The sequence below is a fragment of the Pararge aegeria genome, chromosome 6 (assembly GCF_905163445.1).
Source record: "Pararge aegeria chromosome 6, ilParAegt1.1, whole genome shotgun sequence".
Taxonomy (NCBI): domain Eukaryota; kingdom Metazoa; phylum Arthropoda; class Insecta; order Lepidoptera; family Nymphalidae; genus Pararge; species Pararge aegeria.
In genome coordinates this window covers 10,198,430-10,218,386 of record NC_053185.1, presented here as the reverse complement: position 1 = coordinate 10,218,386, position 19,957 = coordinate 10,198,430, and the positions used below count along the sequence as shown (strand labels likewise).

At 36.1% G+C, this 19,957-nt stretch overlaps 1 protein-coding gene across 1 annotated transcript in view; it reads right to left on the bottom strand.

Annotated features, from left to right (window-relative positions):
• LOC120624656 overlaps positions 1-19,957 on the bottom strand; it is a 111,844-nt gene that overhangs the window by 72,805 nt on the left and 19,082 nt on the right. Inside the window, exons 5-26 of the mRNA XM_039891324.1 lie at positions 19,245-19,361; positions 18,947-19,078; positions 18,539-18,654; positions 18,001-18,250; positions 17,223-17,488; positions 16,415-17,147; positions 14,975-16,147; positions 14,660-14,869; positions 14,116-14,409; positions 11,050-14,043; positions 10,299-10,964; positions 9,180-9,890; positions 8,483-8,674; positions 7,381-7,563; positions 5,756-5,887; positions 4,949-5,669; positions 4,687-4,862; positions 3,672-4,583; positions 3,434-3,571; positions 2,022-2,795; positions 1,171-1,314; positions 572-646 (exon numbers count right to left, since the gene is read on the bottom strand). Of these exons, the coding sequence (XP_039747258.1) occupies positions 572-646; positions 1,171-1,314; positions 2,022-2,795; positions 3,434-3,571; positions 3,672-4,583; positions 4,687-4,862; positions 4,949-5,669; positions 5,756-5,887; positions 7,381-7,563; positions 8,483-8,674; positions 9,180-9,890; positions 10,299-10,964; positions 11,050-14,043; positions 14,116-14,409; positions 14,660-14,869; positions 14,975-16,147; positions 16,415-17,147; positions 17,223-17,488; positions 18,001-18,250; positions 18,539-18,654; positions 18,947-19,078; positions 19,245-19,361 (11,109 nt within the window). The remainder of the gene's footprint in view (positions 1-571; positions 647-1,170; positions 1,315-2,021; positions 2,796-3,433; positions 3,572-3,671; positions 4,584-4,686; positions 4,863-4,948; positions 5,670-5,755; positions 5,888-7,380; positions 7,564-8,482; positions 8,675-9,179; positions 9,891-10,298; positions 10,965-11,049; positions 14,044-14,115; positions 14,410-14,659; positions 14,870-14,974; positions 16,148-16,414; positions 17,148-17,222; positions 17,489-18,000; positions 18,251-18,538; positions 18,655-18,946; positions 19,079-19,244; positions 19,362-19,957) is intronic.

Sequence of the window (19,957 nt, the reverse complement as noted above, 5' to 3'; positions counted from 1 at the left end):
TTTATAAAGTAATACTTACATTACTTGCATATCACTTGACGATAGACAAACTCTTTATATATCCTATTCAATTAATTTAACGATTACAAATATCGATATATCTAAATACCATACCTTTATTCAGCTATCAATAATAACGTACCTGAAGGTATCTTGCAGTGAAATATAACTATATCATCAGCCTGTTAACGTCCTACTGCTGGGTGCATGCCCTCTCTCTCATGAGAGAGGGTAATATTAATAATTACTATCACTATATTATAATAACCGTGCCTGATGGCATAACGATTTGCACTGTCTGCGGGGTGGTAGTTAGATTTTTACAGAAAAACCCCTCATTATACATAGGTAAACGCCAACCACATCAAATTAGTCAACATAACTTATCTGCAAATTATTGCAACAAAAAAACTAAATCACTTAGTTAACATTGTGTGGTGATGACTAAGCCATTTTCATACAAATAAATATCACATAAGATACTACAAGGTCCAATAGGGATAGACTTTAAATAGTTGCATATCAAATATACTACTTATTAAATACCTAAAAATATATTTATACATTATACCTTGTACACAGACGCATCCATCGCACTTTGTATTAGGGTATCTTGCACAGTCCGAAGATGTTTGACATTGGCAAACTGTTAGAAACAAAAAAAACTGTGATATCAAGAATATGAATATTTGATTTTCAAAAATGACTACTATACTTTACTTACTAATTATACTATACTATTACAACTATACACAAAAAACCGGCCAAATGCAATAACGACTTAACCTAATATTTACATTAAATAACTCTAATAACAATTATATCAGGTTTTTCGATTTGCTAACTTCGGGTATATAAGGTTGGGTCTCCTGTTTCGACCAACCCTTAAATTATCCCTAAGTTTGAAGAAACAGAAACCCATGAACGAATCTAGCAAATTATTGAGAGGTGGCATAATGCTAAAATTTGTCGGCTATCACCGCATCTTTTAGCCGCTAATTGTTAAAAATAATATACGTATCTCGGTTTTAGTTATAAAAACAACTCTAAATAATTGTTTTTTTTAATTGTGTAAAAACTTTAGTCTAGACATGACTTTACGAGAAAATTTCTATGGTACACCATGCTGACGCAGTTCTGTCTTGCAAATATTTTACAGGTTGTATTTACCCTTTGAACAGACAGGCTGATGATTTACGACAGCGCAATGCTGTCCTGTAGCACACGGCCCGCCACGCTCGCAGGGATCAGAACAACGGCCACTCACGCACGCCAGTCCCACCGCGCACTGCTCATGTGCACCACACTCTAATGCTGCGAAATCGAACTATATCACCAAGAGCTCCTTTTTTTTTTCAAACATTAAAGTACATTACATTTTGTGCAAACACTGCGTTTTCTTAAAAAAAATTAATAATATTTCTTTAATAATTACAAATCAATATTTTTATTGCAAATGAAAATTGAAGATGTTTTATTTTTTAATGAATTGAGTTACTGAAACGTTTCAAAAATATTGGAATAGCTACTTAAAAGTAGATATAGATAATAAATATTTTTATCAACAAGTTTACGTATGAGTAATGATAGTAAAACAATACATAAAATGGTGGTAAAAGTATACAGAACGGAGGCATAACATTAACAACTTTGCAAACTGTCTCGTGGCAGTTTTTTGCATTGTTCGAGTTAAATTATAGCATCGAAAGCGTTATAGTTTACCCAAGCGCAACCAACACCAAAATGTTTAAGTGAGAGTATCTCTAACGAATATTTATGTATTTACACAGATAAAAATAACATGCTCGAATCTCTACCTGGTTTGGAAGATCTAGAAGAATTCAACTGTCAAAAGAAAATGATCATGCTAGAAACAAAAGAATTAAAGATATAGAAAGAGCCGGATGAAGTCATAAAGTATACTATCGAATTTCCTGGAATATGAAGAAAAAAATTAATAAGATTGACGGCAATAAACTAATAGTACTGTAATATTTTAATTTTCTTTAACGCAGAATTACCTTTAATGCAGCCATGTTTTTCATCGTGTGTAAATCCATTAGGACAAAACTTGCATACAGGATGATGATCTTCTACTGAACATGGTGCGTCACCACAAGCTTGTTTACAAGGATCTTTACATTGGAAGTTTATGCATGCTAAATTGTGGGGACATCCATTATCTCTTAAACATATAGAAACCGTTGGATGACAATCTTCAACACAAATGCAGTAAGCCCGGTGTTCAAGGACATCACATTGTTTTCCCTTCTCACAAATTGGCTGTTTAGACGTTAAACAAGGATTCACACATTTCGAATCGTGACATGCTGCGTTTGAGGGGCATTGCTCATCTCTCGTACATTCTGCGTTTTCTGGTGCACATGTTAACTCTCCTCTTTCATTAAGAGCAAACCCGTTACGGCATACACAAACAGGCATATGATTCCGAACTTCACATTTTTGATTTCTGCTACAATTTTGGTACCCCAAGCATGGATTCCGACATAGATTTGTACTTAAATCGCAGGCCAGTTTCAACGGGCATGGCTTAGAGTCAGAACAATTGAATGTTATGTTGATTTCTGAAGTGGGTTTACAATTAGGATCGGGTCGACAGGATGAACGTGGCTGGCCCACATAGCACTGTGGGCACGAACACTGCGCTCGGTGCATTACAGATACGCACAGGGCATCTTCTCCACACACGCCGCGTATGGTGCAGGGGTCGACGCAACGTAAGCTCAAACACGCTTTGTCTACTGGACAGTCTTTATCGCTCGTACATTCGATACCTAGGAAGATGTGAAAGAAGAAAGCAGAGTCGAAAGAGCTGTACCTTCAGCCATGAAGAGGAAACTTTCTCACGAGACAGTGCATGCTTTTTGAAATTAAGGGTTTATGATCAGAAGTATATAACGTAATATTATAATACAAGCAATATGTACATGAAGCCGAACAAAATGTAACTGACTGTATTCAAGCACGAACGGTGAGAATGCTTCCACTAACGTCAACATTAAATATGACCTATAGCCTTTTGTACACATATGTAGTTAATTTTATAGTACATATCTGTACAACTTTTTAGATAAGTATAATATTTATAAAAGAGACCTACATAAAACAGGGTCTTTTCGAAAAATAAAGTTTTAGGATACTTGTTTTATTAGATTTCGAATTTAAAAATCTTCTATGAAAAGTGAAATGATTCAAATAAAAACAAATATCCTTTTGAATCGTTATAACTGGAAATCCTAATATTTTATTTACAAAATATCGACTGTTTTGTTGTTATATAAATAGATATAATGGAGAACTAAGGAGACTGAATTTTTTTGTCTTAGAAATACACTTGTTTATGTAAACCTGTCTCGTGCATTTGTACATGTGTTAAAACTATGAGGAGCATGTTAACTAATTATTTACTCACTGGTGTGACATTCGATATCTGCTTGTCCTTCTGTGCCAGGATTACAACGACATACAAATTCAGCCCCTTCTCTTAAGCATTCTCCATTTATTCCACATCCAGTGGTCCGACAATCAACAACGCTTCGCTCTAATGCACCTGAAATGTTAAATCGTCCATGATTTACCTAATAATATTCAGTGACTTCTTTCTGAAGGACTAAGAATATTATATTTTAAATTATAAACAAAAAACTTACATTCTATATTAGGGTCTCCGTTTGGGAAATTGCGCGGACAGTAACATTGCGCTTCACTCTTGTGATCAATCCTGCATTGAGCATTACTACCACACGTTTTGTGGGCACACGGTGTCATCGTGCCACAAAAACATTGTTTTTGCGAATTTCCAGCACAGCCCGGAGGACATGTGCACTCGTAACTTCCATCATCCAAATCACGACAACGAGCATTAATTCCACATGGATTGCGTAAGCAACTTCCAACAGCCGGCTTTGAACATTCAATTTTTGGATTTCCAATATAGTTTGGTGGGCAGGAACATTGTGGTACTCTATTCTCAGGACGGCATATAGCATTGGCACCGCAAGCATTCAAACATACGTTTTTACACTTTCCTTCGTTATTGCATAATTCATCTGATGCGCAATCGGTGTTTTTTATGCACTCATAAGGCTTACATTCTTTTCGAGGATCCCCAGAGTAACCGCTAGGACAACTGCATATTGGTCGATGTCTATTTGCTAAACAAATTGCATTGTTTCCACACGATTTTTCACTACAAACTTCCACGCATTTCTTTGATAAGCATGTCATATCATCACCACAATCTCTGTTATTGTTACAGCCAGGAATACATGCACCTTGCGCACATATTTGTCTCTCAGGGCATTTATTCCTTGCTGAACAAACTGTTCTGCATCCACCTTCAATGCATTTCTCACCACATCTACAATCTGAATCATCACTACAAATTGAAACACAATATCCACTATCATCGCATGGGCAAAATCCTTCACATAGTAGTGGTTTCTTCTTACACTCAACTAGTGGATTTCCTGTATAATTACTTGAACAGCTGCATAATCTACGGTGATTCAATACTTTACACTCTGCACAATTTCCACAAGCCAAAATATCCTTACAGGGATCTACAAAATAATGTTTATTAGAAACTGTTATTGTAACTTCCTAATATTAAAATATTAGTATTTAACCGTTAAGTATATAAAGCAAAACAACTATTTATCTTACCTTTACATTGTCCGTTTAAACAAGCTTGATTAGAATCACAAGCATTATCATCTCGACAACCTTGCTTACAAATTCTGTTTTCGCAAATATGTCCTTCACTGCAAGCTTCGTCACTATTGCAGATAAGCCTACAAATACCACGTATGCATTTTTCGTTTGATAGGCATATGTTGTCCCTAAAATAGCGTAAAATATTATTATAACACTCATATATGAAATTTCGTTACTTAATTCAACTTGATATTTTATCAAAATGTACTACCTTCTGCATGATGGGTAGCACGTATCTCCGTAGCAACTTAAGCCATCAGGGCAATTTTTGTTACTATCACAGGGTGATGGAATTCTTTTACAAACAACTTTTGGATCGCCAACTAAGAATTGAGGGCATGTACACACTGCACGGTGTTCCTCTGTGACGCATAAAGAATTTGCACCACATGTTCCTGGTTCTATACAGGTATCTACACACTGTCCCGATATGCAAGCCAGATTACTTGGACAATGTGAATTTGATTTACAGCCAGTAATACAAAAGTGACCGTCACAAACTTCATCATCTGAACAATGCTCATCTGAAGTGCAAGCGTATCGACATACTCCTGAATGACATCGCTCCCCTTCTAAGCATTCTGATCCGTCCACATTACATACTGGACGACATCGATTGTCTTCGCACCTCCAGCCAATAGCACAATCAGTGTGCATCTGACAAAACAAAGATGGCGTTCGAACACATCCAATATTAGGTGTAGGATTTGCTATAAGACCATCGGAACAAGTGCAAACAGCTTTACGATCAACGACGGAACATAATGCATTTGGACCACAAGGATTAACATCTTGAGCACAAGGATTTTTACAGTAGTTGTTGTTACAAATTTCAGCCTGTCCACAATCATCATCATGTCTACATCCATATCGACAACTGTTTGATAAACATATATGCCCGAGAAAACAGTCATTGTCGACGCGACATGTTACTAAAAATAAAATACAAATTAGGGTCACATAACATTAGAAACAAACTTCAATCTTATCTCTATATCACATAATATCGAAAACTTACGCATGCAAGTTCCTTGGGAACATCTTTCATTCATGGCGCAATCTTCGTCTAAGTTACAGTGAGGTAGACATGCCGAATCTTTGCAAACATAGCCATCTTCACATTCCCCGACAGAACCACACAACCTGGGTGCTTAAACAAAATTAATAATAATAAATCCAAAATAAAAAGCAGAAATTAGTTATTTTAAATCAAACTCCACGGTCAAGGCAACTGGACAGCATTTCAAAAAAAAAATGTATCTGAATAGAATTTCCGTCACATGAAACGATTATCCAATCAATGTGTTTGTTAAATAATATGTATTCATAATTTTGAATCAACAAATAAAACTTTAATGTGAAGTATTTTTTAATCTGTGGTTCACTCCAAACGGAACACGGTTACATGCGCGTGACGTCATCTGTGTGTAAGCAAAGTGCAAACATTACCGACAGAGTTCTTTGTAAGATTATTTTCTTTTTATAATAAAAGTATTAAAATATTTAAATTGCAAACTTTCCTTCGCTATTTCGTCTTGCCAACTTCAACCAGTTTTTTCTTATTTCGTCGTAAATTAATTAATAATTTATTTGGAGTAATGACACAAGTATTTTTTTAATGCTGAACACCACCGATAAGATTTTTGATCCATTTCCATTATTTAGAAAATTTTGAAAATAACTTTTAAAATTAATTCCTCCGCTCTATTAACACAGAGTCACGCGGTTTTCTTGAAACCGTTTACGCAGCATTTCTAAATATATATTTTCAAATCTGTTCTTGGGTACATTAAATGTTGTAAAAAATCTAAATATTTTTATGGTGATATTTAAGTACTAATGTTAATCTAAAACAAAAAATGAATAGTAATTCGATTCCCTATTCAGATTAAAAATCTATATTAAAAAAAACCGGCAAATGCGAGTCACTCGGCTAAGGTTCTGTACTTTGGAAGGGAACGTCGTATAAAATATACGATATCATTTAAGATTTTCTTTACAAGAAGACTGCCACAATGACATGGTCGCATGAGAAGATGAGAAATCTCAGTCGTACAGGTTTTCTCACGATGTTTTCCTTCACCGTTAAAGAAACTGACATTTTTATTGCTTAAATAAAAACGCACATAACTCTTATAGCGGTGCGTACTTAGGATCGAACTCGATCCCCCTCAAAAAGGAGGTCGAAGCCTTTGACGGTCGATTGGCGCAGTGGGCAGCGACCCTGCTTTCTGAGTCTAGGTCTGTGGGTTCGATTCCCACAACTGGAAATTGTTTGTGTGATGAACATGAATCTTTTTCAATGTCTGGGTATTTATATGTATATGATAAGTATTTATATATATTATTTATAAAAATATTCATCAGTTATTTTAGTACCCATAAAACAAGTTACGCTTACTTTGGGACTAGATGGCGGTGTGTGTATTGTCGTAGTATATTTATTTCTTCTTTATTTCTTATTGCATCCAGAAATTATAGCTTTTTAAGAAATTGAAAAGCTACAAATCCTGGAAGTAGTGCTTAATGAAACTCCAAAGTTTAAATTAATCATAAATAATAAAGTTATAATTAGTAACATAAGTGAGATCATAAAATAGTTATTCTAATTTTTTGCATTCTAAATGTATTCCAGATACTTACTTCTAACGCACTCGACATCTTGATTTCCAGTGAAACTATAAGGACAACTGCATTGTATGACGTGGTTTTCAGTCTGGCAAATTGCATTAAGCCCACAAGTTTTCTCCATTTGACAAGGATTGATACATTGACCATTGTAACAGTTTTCGTTTAATTCACACTCTTCATCATTTATGCATACTCCTAAAAATGCAGTACTTAAAGTAATTTAGAAATGCACTTAATTTAATAACATATATAGATCAAGAGCCCGCGATTATATTATACAGCTTTGCTGGACCTGGGTAATATTTTCATTCTGTTAATATAATATTGCAGGCCTATACTGCGAATTTCTAAACAATTTTCTTTTCAATTACAATATTGGGAACAACTATGCCCACAGACAGAAACGCTTGATATTTTTCCTAGGTCTAGTGATTGCGGGCTTTCGCTGATTTAAATCTATTGATAACTTAAAAAGTTGAAATCTACCTTTACAAACTCCCTGATGACACTATAAATCATCTGGGTAATCACTTTTTTCAGTGCATGTTATTTCTTGAAGGTATTACTTACTTAAAGTAATTTAGAAATGCACTTAATTTAATCTTAATATATATAAATCTCCTGTCACGATGTTTGTCCGCGATGGACTCCTAAACTACTTAACCGATTTTAAATTAAATTGGCACACCGTGAGCAGTCTGGTCCAACTTAAGAGATAGGATAGCTTAGATATTTCATTATAGTCGCAATATTATTTTATTGCAAATTATTTGTCTATAATTAATTGACAGTCACATGTACTCATTTAAGGCTTAGCGATACTGAATACGATGAAAACAAAATCAAACGCAGACGAAGTCGCGGGTAACAGCTAGTAATATATATAGATCAAGAGCCCGCGATTATATTATACAGCAGACCTGGGTAATATTTTCATTCTGTTAATATAATATTGCAGGCCTATACTGCGAATTTCTAAACAATTTTCTTTTCAATTACAATATTGGGAACAACTATGCCCACAGACAGAAACGCTTGATATTTTTCCTAGGTCTAGTGATTGCGGGCTTTCGCTGATTTATATCTATTGATTACTTAAAAAGTTGAAATCTACCTTTACAAACTCCCTGATGACAATATAAATCATCTGGGCAATCACTTTTTTCAGTGCATGTTATTTCCTGAAGGTGGCAGCCTTTATCATTGGCTGCATTTCCAATGTATCCCGCTTTACATTTACACTGACCAGAATGTCTTGCTGCTATACACTCAGCGTTTGCCCCACATTTAATACTCTCACAAGCATCTGAAAACCAATTAATTTTATTATATCATTATTAGCAGCCTCTTTAAATCTCTTTTATCATAAGAGATCTAGTACTTTATTACATATTCATTTATTAAGAGCACTAACAACATACATATTAAAAGTGATTTTATTAAGTTTTAAATGTTTTTTTGGCGATATTGATTTTATAGGTTCAAATTTCTTTCGTCACCTTGCACTAAATCAGCTCGATACTTGAATGAACTCATAGTCGCTCGAAATAAAGAGCTTCCTTTGTCCAATATATAATAATATTGGTCCAGGAATTGAGCTAAACTAGGTAATAAACAAATTTATTAAAAAACCAACACACACACTTCCAGATTTTTATATTCAAATATATACTTTGCCTGGGTAAACACCCAGGTAAAGTATATATTTAATTAATTATTATATTTTACGATGATAAAATCAGGGTTATGTGATGGCTAATACCCTCAACCGATTTTTCTATTTCCCTCAGTACTTATTATATTTTACTCACCTGTGCATTTTCTTACACTGCCGATAACTGTACAACGAGCAACAACAGGACAGTCTCTATTAAATCTACATTCCTCAGCCTTATGGCATCCTTCTTTATATGGATTTCCTACAGTTCCCGCAGGGCATGTGCATTTCGCATTACTTCGCGTGTTAATACATTCAGCGCCTCTACCACAAGGTTTTGAATCACACCAATTAACTTTTACACATCCTTTAACTGGATCTCCAGTAAACCCAGGTTGACAGTAGCAAACGAGCCTATGTTTTTCAGATGAACAAATTGAATTCTCTCCGCAATTGTTATTAATTGAACAAACTGTTTTACACATATTATCTCTACAAATTTTATCCTCGCTGCAATCTAAATCAGTGTCGCATTCTTTTTTTTCACATCCTTTTATCGGATCTCCAAGGAAACCCTCTTTGCACAAGCAAACGGATTTATGGGAAATACCTGAACAATATGCATTTCTCCCGCATGGTTGATTTTCACATATCTTAGTACAATTAGATATGCCGTTGGATCCAATACCACACTGTTCGTCTTCAGCACAATCATTGTGTGATATACATTTAACATCTTTCATACAAATTCTGTTAGCACAGAAATGTGAATCTGGGCAGGTGTCATTTGAATTACATGTTAATCTACATGTTTCCTGAATGCAAATTTGATCATCAAAACAATCTCTTGAATTTTGACACACGGCTGAAATAAACATATGTATATATATAAAATGTACACAAATAAATAAATACAAAGGCATGTCAATGATTCCAAAGTAACAGCCTTTTTTTATTAATAAGCGAAGCCTGAGACAGTCATTGTTGATTGTCAATAATAATGTGATTAAAGAGTTAATCCCGTGTGTGATCATATCATTCGCGCACACTGCTGTCATTGCTATTGTTACTATAAGGAAAAGGGTTGCATTATATGTTGCAATTGCCTGGAACTGAGTCTGACATCAGGTGAACATACAATTCCGAATAATTATTTTTTTTGCTCATAGCCTGTTCATTAAAGTTTAAGTTATGGATGTAGCATCAAGTTATGATTTAATGACACTGATGAACGGATAGTTAAAAAAATAATGAAATCGTGCGTTAAACTTACCTAAACATAAGTTTTCAACACATTTTGTACCTGAAGAACATCTACTGTCATCATTGCAATATTGAATAGGTACACACCCAAGTACAGGATCACCCGTATAACCTGACATACAAGAGCAATACCCGACGTGATCTTTCGATAAACAGTTGGTGTTTTTACCACAAGCACGTGGTAAACTGCAGGAGTTAATACATATGCTATTAGAACAAGCTTCTTCAGAGGAGCAATCCGAATCTTTTACACATTCAAACTTTGTACACTTTTTGTATGGATCACCTTCACTGTCTGGTTCACATTCACATAGAGGCTTATGCTTGGACACTGCACATACAGCATTATTTCCGCACACCAATTTATCACATGGGTTAACACAATGATTTTTGTAACAATTTGTTAACTCGGAACAGTCATTGTCTGTTTGACATTCTCCAGGCATTTTACAAGTGTCACTATTTACGTCTCTAATAGTTCCATTAACACAATTACACTTAAACGATCCCATCGTATTATCACATTGTGCATTTAAAGGGCATGGATTATTAATACATTCATTTGTATCTTCACATTTATTATTGATCAATTCAAATCCGGACGAACAAATACAAACTTCTCTGTGATTTTCGATTTTACAAATACCCCCTTGGCATACGGAATCCTTACATTTTTCTGTGGAATGTTACAAAATTACTTTTTGTTACTTTACTATTAATAAGAATAGCAAATGTTCAAAAGATTAATACAATTTACTTACCAGAGCATTTATTACTTTCAGGATTACAGTATTTATCATTAGCACAGTCTAAATCATCAATACATTCAACTTTAAAGCAACCAATTTTCCTATCGAAGGGATTGCCCAAATGTCCTTTTTCACAAGTACATGTTGTCCTATGATTATTAACTTGGCAAAGAGCATTATGGCCACAACCGTTAGTGCGGCAGGGATTTGAACACTTTCCTCGAATACAAGCTAGAGATTCATCACATTGGCTATCCTGTCTACACTGATTCGGAAGCAAACAACCAGTTTTATAAGGATCGCCAATTGCACCAGTAGGGCAAATACATTTAAAAGATCCTTCAGTATCTATACATTGAGCTGATGGATGGCATGGGCTATTAAGACATTCATCAAGATTTAAACATTCGCTGTTTATCATTTTAAACCCTGCAGCACAATAACATTCTTTTGAAGCACAAAGTTGATTATTGGGGCAGTCAGAGTTGCTTTTGCAACCAGGAATACATACTCCAGCACTACAGTGTTCACCATGTAAGCAATTACTACTAGTGTGACATATTTTATTGCATTTATTGTCGTTACATATTTCTCCCATTGCACAATTAGAATTATCTTGACAGGGAACTTGACAAAGAAATCCAATACACATGTGATCCGGTGGGCACTGGGATGTTCTAGTACAACTTGCTGGCTTTCGTACACATCCTTGCTGTGGCGTCGGAGATCCCTCGAATCCATCAGGACATTCACATTTTGTGCTATGGTTAATTCTCGAGCATATAGCATTAGGGCCACAAACTCTTGTCGCCAAACAAGGATTTACACATCTACTATTAATACATGCTTCTTCACTTGGACAAACTTCATTGGTTCTACATCCAATTAAGCACTGACCTTCAACACAAGCTTGTCCAATGCTGCACTGATCATGTTTTTGGCATCTAGTAACACAGTAGTTTTTAAAACATTCTTCCCCGGAATCACAATGACTAGAATTCTTACAAGCTGAAAAGCATTGTTCATTGTGGCAGATATCACCGTCACAGTCGACATCGTTTGCACATGCTATCACTTTTTTCTTACACGATTTACCATCTATCGTGCTTTCGTAACCATCGGCACATAAACAAACGGTTTTTTTGTTTACAAATTTACATAAAGTATTCGTACCGCAAGCACCTTCACATGGGTTAATGCAAATACCATTAGCACAAACGGATTCGTCGGGACAGTCAACATCCCCTTTTGGACAATCAACTTGCTTATGACAACCATCGTGTTTAGGCTCTCCAATGAGACCAGGAGGGCACTTACAAATATAAGTTGAGGACCGTGGTTCACAAATTGCGGTTTCATGACAAGGGTTAGGATTGCATAATTCCGTTTTTCTACAACCGATTTCAGGTAATGGATCAGGAAGATATCCGGGTAAGCATTGACATTTAAATTTGTTATTTTCTGCTATGCATACAGAATTCTCTCCGCAACTATTTTCTGTACACACCTTAATACATTCGTGGGTAATACGGTTACAAACTTCATGAGAATGGCAGTCAATATTGTAAACACATGGAACTGATTGACATCCTTTATCGAGATCATCTGGATTGCCTGTAAAAGCGCCCAATGGACATTGACACTTAGCTACGTGATTATTAGTAACGCAAACAGCATTCGGTCCACAAACTATATCTTGACATGCCGGGACACACTTCTTTAAACTTCCTATATCTTTACAGATATCGTTTTCTTTACATTCAACATCGTTTATACATTCATTTTTATCAATAAGTGAACAACCATCGCGTTCGTTTGGATTTCCAATAAAACCTGCTAAACATTGACATTGACTTTTGTGTAGTTTCGTCACACATCTTGAATTTTGCGGACACGTAAATACGGAACAGTTATCCACACATTTTTTTACACCGAGTACATCCTTTTGACATGACTTAGTGTCGTCACAATCATCGTCGTTTTCACAATTCGGTGTTGTTGGTTGCTCACACATTGAGCTTATTGGATTCCAAATAAAACCATTCTTGCACTCACAATGAGCAACATTATCTACAATATTACAGATCTCATTTGGACTGCAGGCAACTGTAGAGCACAAATCAAGACATTTTTTATTACCACTTCCGTCTATTGAAAAGCAAATTTGTGGTGCATTACAATCACTATCTAAGTTACATTCTTGATTTGGTTCTCTTTGCTCCAAGTGACAGCCTGACTTAACGTCACTAGGATTGCCTATATATCCTTCAGCGCAAATGCAATGAGCTTGGTGGTTAGTACTGACACACAAAGAATTTGGTCCACATTGAATTTTTGTACATGCGTCTACGCATTTTCGAACCGTTCTTCCTATTTGAAAACATATTTCTGAATTCTCACAATCAATATCTGTGATGCATTTATTATCAAGACTGCAACCCTGCATTAAATCATTTGGATTTCCAGTGTAGCTTCGTAGACATACGCATTGTCCTTCCTCACAGATTGAATTGGGACCACATATAATAGATTGACAGACATCAATGCATTTAGAATTTTGACACATAAACCCTTCAGGACACGTTGCATTGCGAGAACACGAGCAAACAGATCCATCGACACACTTAGAAATTGAAACTTGTGTGCATAATTCGTAAGGGTTGCCGATGTATTTGCTCTTACAAATACAGCTATAACTTCCAGGAGTATTGATACAAATTGCATTTTCAGCACATGGTCTAGAGCTGCATTCATCTATATCTATACATTGTAAATTTGGATTACCCACATAGCCTGGTGGACACAAACATTCGACATGAGTCTTAGTTTGTTGACAAACTGCATTGGTTCCGCAAGTAGTAGTTGCACAAGTTATTTGTTTTCTTGACAGACATTTTACGTATGGATTTCCGGTATAACCTTTGTCACACTTGCACATATTAATTTGGCCATAAGTACAATGTGCATTATCAGTACATGTTGGCTCACAATTTGGAGGTGCAACAGCTGTGAAAGAATATTAATTAATAAAAAGAAGTGATGAAAAGGACAAATATTTGGTACTGTTGTGTAACTTACGTGGCATGCATAATAAGTCTGGATTTCCAACAAAATATGTATTGCAAATACAACGACCGCTGGTTTCATCACATGATGCACCTATTCCACACACAACTGATTCACAACGCTGTCGGCATCGACCAGCTATACAGTTCAACGGTTCTTCACAAGGTAATCCTGACCCGCAAATATCTCTCCTGCAAGCTCCACCAGGGAATGGATTCCCAACCATTCCTTCCGGACAAACACATGTTGGTCCCGTTTTTGATATGATACATTGAGCAGCTGAAGCGCAAGAATAATCGTCACATCCTAAAATTCAAGAAAAACGATTAATAGGTATTTTAAAATTAACAGAACACACCAAGAACTTCCAGAATATTTGTGGTTTATATTTATATCGAACCTTTACCGCTGAATTAGCTTAACAGACAATTCAAAGGGTTTATTAAAATATTCTATAAAAGGCTCGATGTATGTTTACATCTTTAGAAGTATTGTGATTTTTTTAATTGGAAGAAAGTTTAGGAGTTAACTTATTAATATAAATACGAATACTTGCCAGAGATGCATTTTCCTCCTTCAGGCTTTGTGTAACCAGGACTGCAGCGACACCAGGCCGCGTGATTTTCGACTTCACAAAATGCATTGGGGCCGCAAGAAACAGTTAGGCATGGAGACATACAGGTGCGATTTAAGCAAGCGAGATTGTTGGGGCATTGGATATTTCCACTACATAACTGTCTTTGTGTCATTTCTCCATCTAGAGTGCCTAAAAGTACATTTCTATTACATAAATTTTCCAATAAAATCCATTAAATTTTGTAAAATATTGCGGTATGGGCGCATAAAAACTAAAAATATGGCTTTTACTTACATCCTGACTTGTATGGATCGCCGACCATATTATCTGGACAAGTACAAGTGTAACCTCCCACCTTGTCGTGGCAAATTGCACCATATGCGCAAGGGGCACTATGGCATTCATTTCTATTTGTACAACCGGTATATGGATCTCCTTCAAAACCGGGCATGCACATACACTTAGGAGGATCGCTAGGTGTACATTTAGCATTGATACCGCAAACAAACCTTTCGCAAGGACTTTTACATTTTTGCCCATCTGTCACATCTAGGTAAAATGGCGGAGGACACACACAATTACCTGGCTGTACACATTTTTCATTAGCGAAACAATCAGAATCGCTTATGCACCTTTTTTGATCTAGACTGCAATGTCCGGCTATAGTATCCCTCCCGTAACCGGGTGGGCATTTACAGGTATAGGATCCAATGATATTAATACATTCTGCCCCGAAACCACAAACTGGTTGGCCAAAAGTGCATTCATTGATATCTTCACAAGAGCCATCACCACTTTGTATAAAGCCGGCAGGACAAGCACAATAGCTAACTCCATCTGAAATAATGATGCATTCTGCTCCTCTCCCACATTTTTTATCAACAGAACAACCAGACAAAACGCAGTTTCCATCTACGAGCTTATACGGAGGTTGGCATTGACAACTGACGTCGTCACAAATTTCACATAGGTTGTACGGATTACCGCTATATTCTGGGGGGCATTTACATTCGTAGCTACCGGGTAAATTTTTACATATAGCATTTATTCCACAAGGAGTACGTCCGAGTTGGGTGCACTCATTTATGTCTTCACAAGAACTGGTTTCCTTGTTGCGAGAAAATCCTTGCGAACAAATACAAACATATTCACCTTCGTGTAGAATACACTGCTCACCGTAAGGGCATGGGTTAACATTACTACACTCGTTAGGTGTTTTGCTGATAATACACCCATTTAAATAAGGATCTCCACTGAAATTTCCGGGGCATTCACATTGAAAATGTCCTGGTAGATTTTTACATACAGCACCCATTGAACAAGGACTAACGTCACATTCATTGATATCCTGACATCCTATAGAAGACAATGGATCTCCTGTAAAACCACTTCGACATGTGCATTGGGCGACTTGATTACTTAAAAGACATTCTGAGTTACTTCCACAACTTAAATTCTCGCACGGATCTGAAAGAAAATACTCAACATTAAGTGGAAAAGAATTAAGCCATTAGGATATTTAGGAAAATGTCGATATTGCTTGAAAAGGTGAATGATATTTCACATAATACAGTTATAGTTTATCAAGACACTTCTGTTGTGGTTTATAGGCACGTAGGTAATTAATTCAGTCATTGATGAAAGTACCAGAGTTCTATAAAGTATATCTGTTTACCTATATTATATAAAATTGAGAATAAATAATAGTAAATAATATTGTAATTTAAAACTTACGTCGGCATTCATTTCCAATGTTTGGTTCTGGACATAGACATTTTCTATTCTGGTCACAAAGAGAATTTCCAGGACAATCATTGTCGTGTTTACAAGTAAGAATTTCAGAACATTTTATGAAAGGTTCGGGGTCTGGTAACGTTCCATCAGGACAGTCACAAGTGAAAGAGCCTGGTCGATTGACACAGTTTGCCCCTACCCCACATGAATTTTCATTTAAACATTCATTGATATCAATACATTCTTTGTAAGAGTCGCCACTATAACCTTCAGGGCAATTGCAAATAAAACTTCCTATGGTATTTAAACATTGTGCATTGAGCCCACAACGTCCAGAATATCCCAATGAATCATTACACTCATCAATGTCAACACAACCAGCGGATATATCATTAGGATCAAACGTCCAGCCATCTTCACAAATGCAGTAAACATCGCGTCCGTCTGGTTTACAATAGGAATGTTCGTCACATTGTATATCTTCACACGGTGCTCGGCACATCGTTTGTGGCGGAGATCCAACGTAGCCAGCGCTACATTCGCATTTATAACTGCCTGGTAAATTCAAGCATAATGCATTTTCTCCACATTTAGAACTATTACTGCATTCGTCAACGTCAATACAAATAGAACCTTTGGCATCAAAACCATTTTTACAAAAACATTGTTCTTCTATACATTCAGCATTATTCGTGCAGTCAAAATTAGATTTACATAGCGTATTTACATCCATCTGCAGAAAAAAAATATACAACATGATTACATGAACTCATTTAATACGTACCATAAAGTTAAAACCAAAAATTACCTGTTGGCAAGCAATTTGAGGACTTGGTTTTGCTCTATATCCTTGTGGACACTTGCAGTTATATCCAGGATCAGTGTTCTCACAAACGGCGTGCATTCCGCAAGGATGTTCAAGTATTTCACATTCATTCACATCGTGACAACCATTGGGAGTGTGCGCATCGCCTGTGTACTCTGGTTTGCAATTACACACGTAGCTGCCAATGGTATTGGTGCAAACGGCATGTACGCCGCATACAGGATGGCTACTGTTACATTCATCCAAGTCTGGTATAAAAAATAACTCACGTCTTATTACATATACAATCTGTGTGAAAGATTTATGACATACGCACGCAGTAGGTACGCCGACTGCTACTACGAAGAAGTTACAGGCACACAGGAAATGATGATAGTGATGAAAGAAGGCTTGCCAAAATAGAAGATCCAGATCCAAACTAGCAAAAGAAATCCATAATAAACAATGCAAGTCCTACAACGATAAAACCTATTACACCCAAGTTCAGCAAGTCTTTGTTTTCTCCAAAAAGAAAATCTAATTCAGCAGAAAGCATCAGAGACGTCGATTTCCAAACTGAAAAGTGTTACTTTAGAAAGAAAATGTCAATGTTATGACTTGTTAGATTAGTAAAAGCGTGAGGCTACCGCGCGTCCATTGCGGTAGTACTCAGCCCGTCTTCACGAGCAATGAATGAATTAATAGTACACAGAAGCATTAGTCATTAGAAACCAGTAGTTAGAGTGGTCACACCTACTCGCGCATTGTTTAAGGACCTTACCAGTGCACTGTTTGTTTGGGTCGCCTTCAAAGCCTGGTGGGCAAAAACAACGGTATGCGCCAGATAGGTTTTCACAAAGTGCATCTCTGCCACAAGTAGCTCGCTTGCATCCATCGTGGTCATGACACGCAATACGCGGGTCCCCCTCGTAGCCTGGTGGACAGCTGCACTCATAACCGCCCTCGACGTTGCGACAAATAGCTCCAAGTCCACATGCATCCCCATTACTACACTCATCCAAATCGACACACTGAAACAGAAAGGAAATAATACAGTTTCATTAAGCACAACTAATTGCCCAACAGATAAAATTATCATTAGCCTGTCCGCAATTGGAAAGCGTGGTGAACTCGGCCTAACCCCTTCTCATTTATAGAGGAGACCCTTGCCCGATATGGGTTAATCATGAGGATGAATTAATCTCAGTATAAAATAGTACCCTAATAAGGGATTTGGGACATGACCCAAGTTTCTACTTGGACAATGGCGCTGTAAAAATAAAACAATGGATTATAAAAATCTAAAAACAGTAACTTACACCATCGAAAGGATTTCCTGTGTATCCCGCTTTGCAGGCACAAGTGTAGTTTCCTGGATAGTTTTGGCATATTGCATTAGCACCACAAGCACCTGGGTGCTGGCATTCATCAATATCTAAAACAGTATTATTATTATAGAAATATTGATTTCAATTCAAAATATAACTTACAAATCTAAACTGTGACAACGAATTAATACGAACAAATACAAAATAAACAGAACAATCAGTTATTATATTCTCATCAGCGTGTGTTCATGAGCGAGCGTGAGTGTATACTAATTTTTTTAAATATAAGAAATCCGGTTAAAGAGAAACTTTGATTTTGTAATTAGAAGTTCGCGGGCTGGACAATTTGCAACAAATTATTTTCAATGTTTTCATATATTTTTTATAAGAATAAGGTACCTCGACATTCCTCTTCTCCATCTCCTTCAAAACCTCGGTTACATTTGCAAATAAAATGAGCGGGCAAATTGCAGCATTCAGCATTTTCTACGCACCGCGCAGATATTACTGGATCCTCGCATTCATTTATATCTAAACAAGAATTGTATAAAAATAAAATAATAGAAAATACATTCTGGAAATAATTCAATGTATTGGCTGGTAGGTAACTACGTTTTTACTTATATCAATTTCATAAGATTACATATTCAATTATAATCAATGGAGAATTTATTTAATAGTGAAATTCCCACAGTACCTTTACATGTAAAACCGTCGCCTACATAGCCAGGAAAACAGGAACATTGAAAACTGCCGACGGTATTTGTACAGTGTGCAAATACATCACATGGCCTGTTTTTGCACTCATTAACGTCTGAAAAAAAAGTTCTTTATTATTCAAATAATATTAATTTCATCTTACTAGCTCTGCGACTCTTTTCTTTTATATAGAAAGTAGCAGTCCCCCAAAAATAACATAGCTTTACTGAAAACTGCAGCAGAATCAAGTTTAAGTTCATATAGGTAAAATGTTCCATTTTGTAGTTAGGCGTAATGCTAATGATAAAACGCTGATTATTTACTACTTTATTGAAGACTAACTGTTCTCCGCAACTTCGTCCGCTTATGATTTGGTTTTTAAAGCAACCCGTTGGAACAGTTTACAGTATTATGGGATTGGGAGGTAGGTGTGTGGGATAAAATTTAGGTGTAGTTCTACAGATATTTTTAAGATGTGGATTTTTGTAAACAAAATCGGTTGTAGTTTTTAAAAAGTACAAGCAAGTGTATCTAAATCGAACTGGTATTTTTACGTGTCGTCCTTAAATTTTAAACACCCGATGCGTCCGAACTTTAAATTAAAGGTCCGATTCGAATTAATTAAAAAGTATTTTACTGCTACATTAATACCATTTACGATAAAAGTATAATATAGTTGATTACGAATTAATATTGCAATACTAATGTAAC